The 6,489-nt window shown below is 49.1% G+C and overlaps 1 protein-coding gene across 1 annotated transcript in view; it reads right to left on the bottom strand.

Annotated features, from left to right (window-relative positions):
- The window catches only part of LOC306868791 (cAMP-dependent protein kinase type I-beta regulatory subunit), an 87,826-nt gene extending 82,081 nt beyond the window's left edge, over nucleotides 1–5,745 (bottom strand). The window contains exon 1 of the mRNA XM_079415167.1: nucleotides 5,561–5,745. Within this exon, the coding sequence (XP_079271293.1) occupies nucleotides 5,561–5,734 (174 nt within the window). The 5' untranslated portion in view covers nucleotides 5,735–5,745. The remainder of the gene's footprint in view (nucleotides 1–5,560) is intronic.
- Between the last annotated feature and the right edge of the window lie 744 nt (nucleotides 5,746–6,489).

A 6,489-nucleotide genomic window follows, 5' to 3' on the forward strand; every position in this document is an offset into this window, starting at 1 on the left:
GTCTGGAGTAGAAACATCCAGAGCCACCGTGTACAGGCGTGTGCAGGAAATGGGCTACAGGTGCCGCATTCCCCAGGTCAAGCCACTTTTGAACCAGAAACAGCGGCAGAAGCGCCTGACCTGGGCTACAGAGAAGCAGCACTGGACTGTTGCTCAGTGGTCCAAAGTACTTTTTTCGGATGAAAGCAAATTTTGCATGTCATTCGGAAATCAAGGTGCCAGAGTCTGGAGGAAGACTGGGGAGAGGGAAATGCCAAAATGCCTGAAGTCCAGTGTCAAGTACCCACAGTCAGTGATGCTGGTGTTGGTCCACTGTGTTTTATCAAGGGCAGGGTCAATGCAGCTAGCTATCAGGAGATTTTGGAGCACTTCATGCTTCCATCTGCTGAAAAGCTTTATGGAGATGAAGATTTCATTTTTCAGCTCGACCTGGCACCTGCTCACAGTGCCAAAACCACTGGTAAATGGTTTACTGACCATGGTATTACTGTGCTCAATTGGCCTGCCAACTCTCCTGACCTGAACCCCATAGAGAATCTGTGGGATATTGTGAAGAGAAAGTTGAGAGACGCAAGACCCAACACTCTGGATGAGCTTAAGGCCGCTATCGAAGCATCCTGGGCCTCCATAACACCTCAGCAGTGCCACAGGCTGATTGCCTCCATGCCACGCCGCATTGAAGCAGTCATTTCTGCAAAAGGATTCCCGACCAAGTATTGAGAGCATAACTGAACATAATTATTTGAAGGTTGACTTTTTTTTGTATTAAAAACACTTTTCTTTTATTGGTCGGATGAAATATGCTAATTTTTTGAGATAGGAATTTTGGGTTTTCATGAGCTGTATGCCAAAATCATCAATATTAAAACAATAAAAGGCTTGAACTACTTCAGTTGTGTGTAATGAATCTAAAATATATGAAAGTCTAATGTTTATCAGTACATTACAGAAAATAATGAACTTTATCACAATATGCTAATTTTTTTGAGAAGGACCTGTATTTCAAATTGTTTTCAACATTGACTTGAATCATTTCTGAGAGTAATGGCTGCTGAAAATTCAGCTTTGCATCACAGGAATAAATTAAACACTAAAATATATTTGAATACAAAACAGTCATTTTAAATTGTAAAAATAAATAAATACGGTTTGAACAGATACTGTCTTATATATTAAATAATCAAAAGCATAATGAAATAGGATAAAATGTTCAAAATATTTGATAATATAAAAAGGGACATATTCTATATTTGTTACGGTCTGTGTGGTTGTAGATGAACGTCGAGCGGACGAAAAAGGAGTAAAGAAACAGGAATCCATTTAATTAGCTTCAACTCACTTACACCATTTATTAACATTAAGAACAGACAAAAACTAGGGGAGAACTCAGGTCTTTTTAAAGCAAACGGAAACAAAGGAGCAAACAAGATAATTGATTAAACACAGGTGGACAGGATAAAGGATGATTAACTAATGATTGACAGGAGATACCAAGTGAAGGCAAAATAGAACTGAAATGAAAACCGACATGTGACAGATACGTTACAGTATCTCCCCCTCCCGGAAGGTGCGTCCCGCACTGTAACAGTAACATCGGGGAGGGGGGGCGGGCGTCCTGGAGGCTGGAGCAGGACCAGGATAGGACAGGGGAGCCTCCAGGACGGATCAGGAGCCTTGGGAGGCCATGGCGGATCAGGAGGTTCGGGGAGCCATGGCGGATCAGGAGATTCGGGAGGCCATGGCGGATCTGGAGCCTTGGGAGGCCATGACAGGACTGGAGATTCGGGAGGCCATGGCGGATCTGGAGCCTTGGGAGGCCATGGCAGGACTGGAGATTCGGGAGGCCATGGCGGATCAGGAGACACGGGAGGCCATGGCGGATCAGGAGCCTTGGGAGGCCATGGCAGGACTGGAGATTCGGGAGGCCATGGCGGATCAGGAGACACGGGAGGCCATGGCGGATCAGGAGGTTCGGGGAGCCATGGCGGATCAGGAGATTCGGGAGGCCATGGCGGATCTGGGTCCTCGGACGGCCATGGCGGATCTGGGTCCTCGGGCGACCATGGTGGATCGGGGTCCTCGGGCGACCATGGCGGATCGGGGTCCTCGGGCGGCCCTGATGGATCTGGGTCCTTGGACGGCCATGGCGGATCTGGGTCCTCGGGCGGCCATGGTGGATCGGGGTCCTCGGGCGGCCATGGCGGATCGGGGTCCTCGGGAGGCCCTGATGGATCTGGGTCCTTGGACGACCATGGCGGATCGGGGTCCTCGGGCGGCCTTGGCGGATCTGGGTCATTTGTGGCCTTGGCGTTTGGCCTGGCCACACAGACTGGGACTATATGGCCCCCCCCCAAAATTTCTTTGGGGAAGTTCCCCTCTGGGGGCCACATTGGAGGAGAGGGCTCTAGAGGGCGCTCTGGAGGAGCGGGCACTAGAGGGCGCTCTGGAGGAGCGGGCACTCGGGGGCGCTCTGGAGGAGCGGGCACTAGGGGGCGCTCTGGAGGAGCGGGCACTAGGGGGCGCTCTGGAGGAGCGGGCACTGGGGGGCGCACGGGAGGCGCGGAGCTGGACGGAACCAGCGGAGACGAAGGAGAGCTGGACGGGACCAGCGTAGATGCAGGAGGGCACTCTTGCAGCGCGGACTCCTGAGGGCGTTCTTGCAGCGCCGACACTTGAGGGCGCTCTTGCAGCGCAGACACTTGTGGGCGCACGGGAGGCGCGAAGCTGGATAGAACCAGCGGAGACGAAGGAGAGCTGGACGGGACCAGCGGAGACGCAGGAGGGCGCTCTTGTAGCGCGGACTCTTGAGGACACTGTTGCAGCGCGGACTCTTGAGGGCGCTGTTGCAGCGCGGACACTTGAGGGCGCTCTTGTAGCGCGGACACTTGAAGGCGCTCTTGCAGCGTGGATTCGAAGGGGCGCTCTGGTAGCGCGGACATTAGAGGGCGCTCTGGTAGCGCGGACATTAGAGGGCGCACGGGAGGCGCGGGGCTGGACGGGACCAGCGGGAACTCAGGTGGGCTGGACGGGACCAGCGGGAACTCGGGACGGCTGGACGGGACCAGCGGGAACTCGGGACGGCTGGACGGGACCAGCGGGAACTCGGGACGGCTGGACGGGACCAGCGGGAACTCGGGACGGCTGGACGGGACCAGCGGGAACTCGGGACGGCTGGACGGGACCAGCGGGAACTCGGGACGGCTGGACGGGACCAGCGGGAACTCGGGACGGCTGGACGGGACCAGCGGGAACTCGGGAGGGCTGGACGGGACCAGCGGGAACTCAGGTGGGCACTTGCGAGGTGCAGGCACTAGAGGGCACTGGCGAGGAGCAGGCACTGGAGGGCACTGGCGAGGAGCAGGCACTGGAGGGCACTGGCGAGGAGCAGGCACTGGAGGGCACTGGCGAGGAGCAGGCACTGGAGGGCACTGGCGAGGAGCAGGCACTGGAGTCCAAGACATTCCCTCATAAACTACCAGTATTCCCACCGGCACCTGAGCTTCCTCCTTCGGCGGCTCGGGAGGAGCCGAAGTAGGTGGCGGATCCATCTTCGCCGTGGACGGCGCAACGTTCATCGCCCTTTGCGGCGGAATCCTCTTCGCCGCGGGCGGAACATTCATCGCCGCGTACGGCGGCTTCCACTTCACCGTGGGCGGAACATTCAACGCCCGGCACGGCGGTATCCTCTTCGCCGCGGGCGGAACGTTCATCGCCTTCTTCGGCGATCTCCTCTTCGCCGCGGGCGGAATCCTCATTTTCGCGGGCGGCGGAAACTTCTTCGCCGGGGACGGCGTAACGTTCCTCGCCATGTACGGCGGTTTCCTCTTCGCCGCGGGCGAAAACAAATTTGCCGCGGGCGGAATCCACCAGCTCGTGGCGGACAGGGGAAGCGAGCTGTGGATCTCCGGAGCTCCTTTCCGGGGAACCAAAACTAACCGCCTCCTCTGCATGCTGTCGTTCACGGTAATGGTCTGTTCTTCTGTTACGGTCTGTGTGGTTGTAGATGAACGTCGAGCGGACGAAAAAGGAGTAAAGAAACAGGAATCCATTTAATTAGCTTCAACTCACTTACACCATTTATTAACATTAAGAACAGACAAAAACTAGGGGAGAACTCAGGTCTTTTTAAAGCAAACGGAAACAAAGGAGCAAACAAGATAATTGATTAAACACAGGTGGACAGGATAAAGGATGATTAACTAATGATTGACAGGAGATACCAAGTGAAGGCAAAATAGAACTGAAATGAAAACCGACATGTGACAGATACGTTACAATATTTGTGCAGCATTTTATTTTGTATTTATGCGATCGGCTAACCTCTACGTAACAGAGTAAGAGGACACTTTATTGGCTGATGCCAATCTCAAAACGGCCAAATATTGGCCTAGCTGACATGTAGATAAATAATATCATAATATTAATACTTGCCTTAGCTAAAAGCAGGCCTACTAATCAGCCTAGATTTTAACAGATATTGTCATAATAAATAATCAAAACATAATGAAACATGGAAATGGTGTACTAAATATTCTTAAAATTACATTTAACCAGCTACACTAAAAATAAAAGAATTACTGCAAAAACGTATTATTCTACATGAGCGTTTCTGAGTCAGGGGGCCTCAAGAAGACCTAAAATTATTTTAATTTGAAATAATCGGTGAAAACATAATTTCTAGACCTGGAAAAGTCATGTAAATAAATAAATTTAAAAAACGTTAAAAAATGCCACAGGAATATATTTTTGTACTCATGGCAAGCTCTAAAATATTTAATCAGGTAGAAATTGTAAATATATATATATATATATATATATATTGAAAAATCTTACTCCTTATAATTTCATTGTTATGGACAATGTGAGGCCTTGGAGTCAGAAAGGTTGAGATTCACTGATTTAACACAAATAAATGATATGTTTAACAGGTTGTTTTGCCCAGTTGCTATAAATCTATAAAAGCTCTACTATATCCAAAATCCATTTTAAAACCTGCAAATGAACTTCATAGATTTTTCACAGATCCTGATAAAGTGTACCGTCCACTCAGTTCATACGCTCTGCAGATGCACCAGGAACCGATCAAAGAAACGTAATAGAAACCAATGATTTCTCATTCTAAAACATGCAATTATTTGTCATAAGTTTGGTATCGATCTATTGTGCTTCACTTGCCAATAATTAAGACACATAAAGAACATCAACCTCACTAAGAGCACTAACACAATGACAGTTAATGATCGTGGATGTTTGAGGGAAGGAGAAGGCATTCATTAACACTGCATCGCAGTGCATTCAGCCAGACTTATTTCCAAAGCAATATACAGTACATTCATTACAGGAAAAATCCCCATAGAGCATCCGGAGGTTAAGTCCCAGGCCAAATGGGACGGCAATGATCTCAATAACTCTCCAGCTCCAGCTTCTCCAGCTCCATGGGAATGAAGCAACATCCTTAGCGCCAGCAGCCCAGATCCCTAACCATCACCCTTTCCGATGCAAATGCATTACTTAGACAAACGCAACCACCGGCAGAACAAATCTAGTAAGAGTAACGCACCTTCTCCAGCTTCTCAAAGTGTTCCCGCAGGAACTTCATAGGCCGCTCGGGCTTGGCGATGCACAGGTTGACGATGCACTCTTTGAGAATCTGCTGGATGTTGTGTCTCTGCACAAAAACCTCGCAGCCTTTCAGACTTTCGTCTTCTTCCAGATTGGAGGAGGAGGTGGCCATCTTATCTTCTATCACTGCTGCAGGAGAAAAGAGCAAAGGAGGGGGGAAGAGAAGAGATATTCGTTCTTAAGTCTGTGTAACTTGTTCTCTCAAATGATAAGCTTGACTGCTGCCTGACTAATGACATCCACAATATATTAAACATGCATGTCTCTGTCAATCAATCATTTATTGTGAATACACAAACACAGTGCCTGGATAGATAGATAGATAGATAGATAGATAGATAGATAGATAGATAGATAGATAGATAGATAGATAGATAGATAGATAGATAGATAGATAGATAGATATGGCATCTTGACTAAATCATAGTGATGATGATGATAACACAGGCCATTCTTCTGAATGTTATATATTTAAATTTCACTTCCGCTATTGATTCACATCAACCGTTTAAAGATCACCGGCAACTGTCGCATCAGTTCTCAATTTCGACTTATACGTTCACGAAACCGGTACCGCATTCAGTCGTGCGTGAAAAACGACGCGTCGGTGTATCGGCGGAGCATCACTCCGTGATCACCTGTTTACGCTTTTATCACTGCTGCTAATGCGCTTCTAAATACAAACCTGTGCGGTGTGTGAATGGTTTTAGCCTTTTAATATGTTGAAAACCGCGTCTGTTGGTATATTAAGCTACAAACAGTCGCGTGTCAGCGTATTGACCGTTAGTTTGAGGCGGAGATGCAGGGCTCACGCTCTGGATGCTGCTTGTTTGGTCCTGCTGCTCGCGAGCGATATGACGTCAATCC

The sequence above is a fragment of the Barbus barbus genome (assembly GCF_936440315.1).
Source record: "Barbus barbus genome assembly, chromosome: 4".
In the NCBI taxonomy this organism is placed as follows: Eukaryota; Metazoa; Chordata; class Actinopteri; order Cypriniformes; family Cyprinidae; genus Barbus; species Barbus barbus.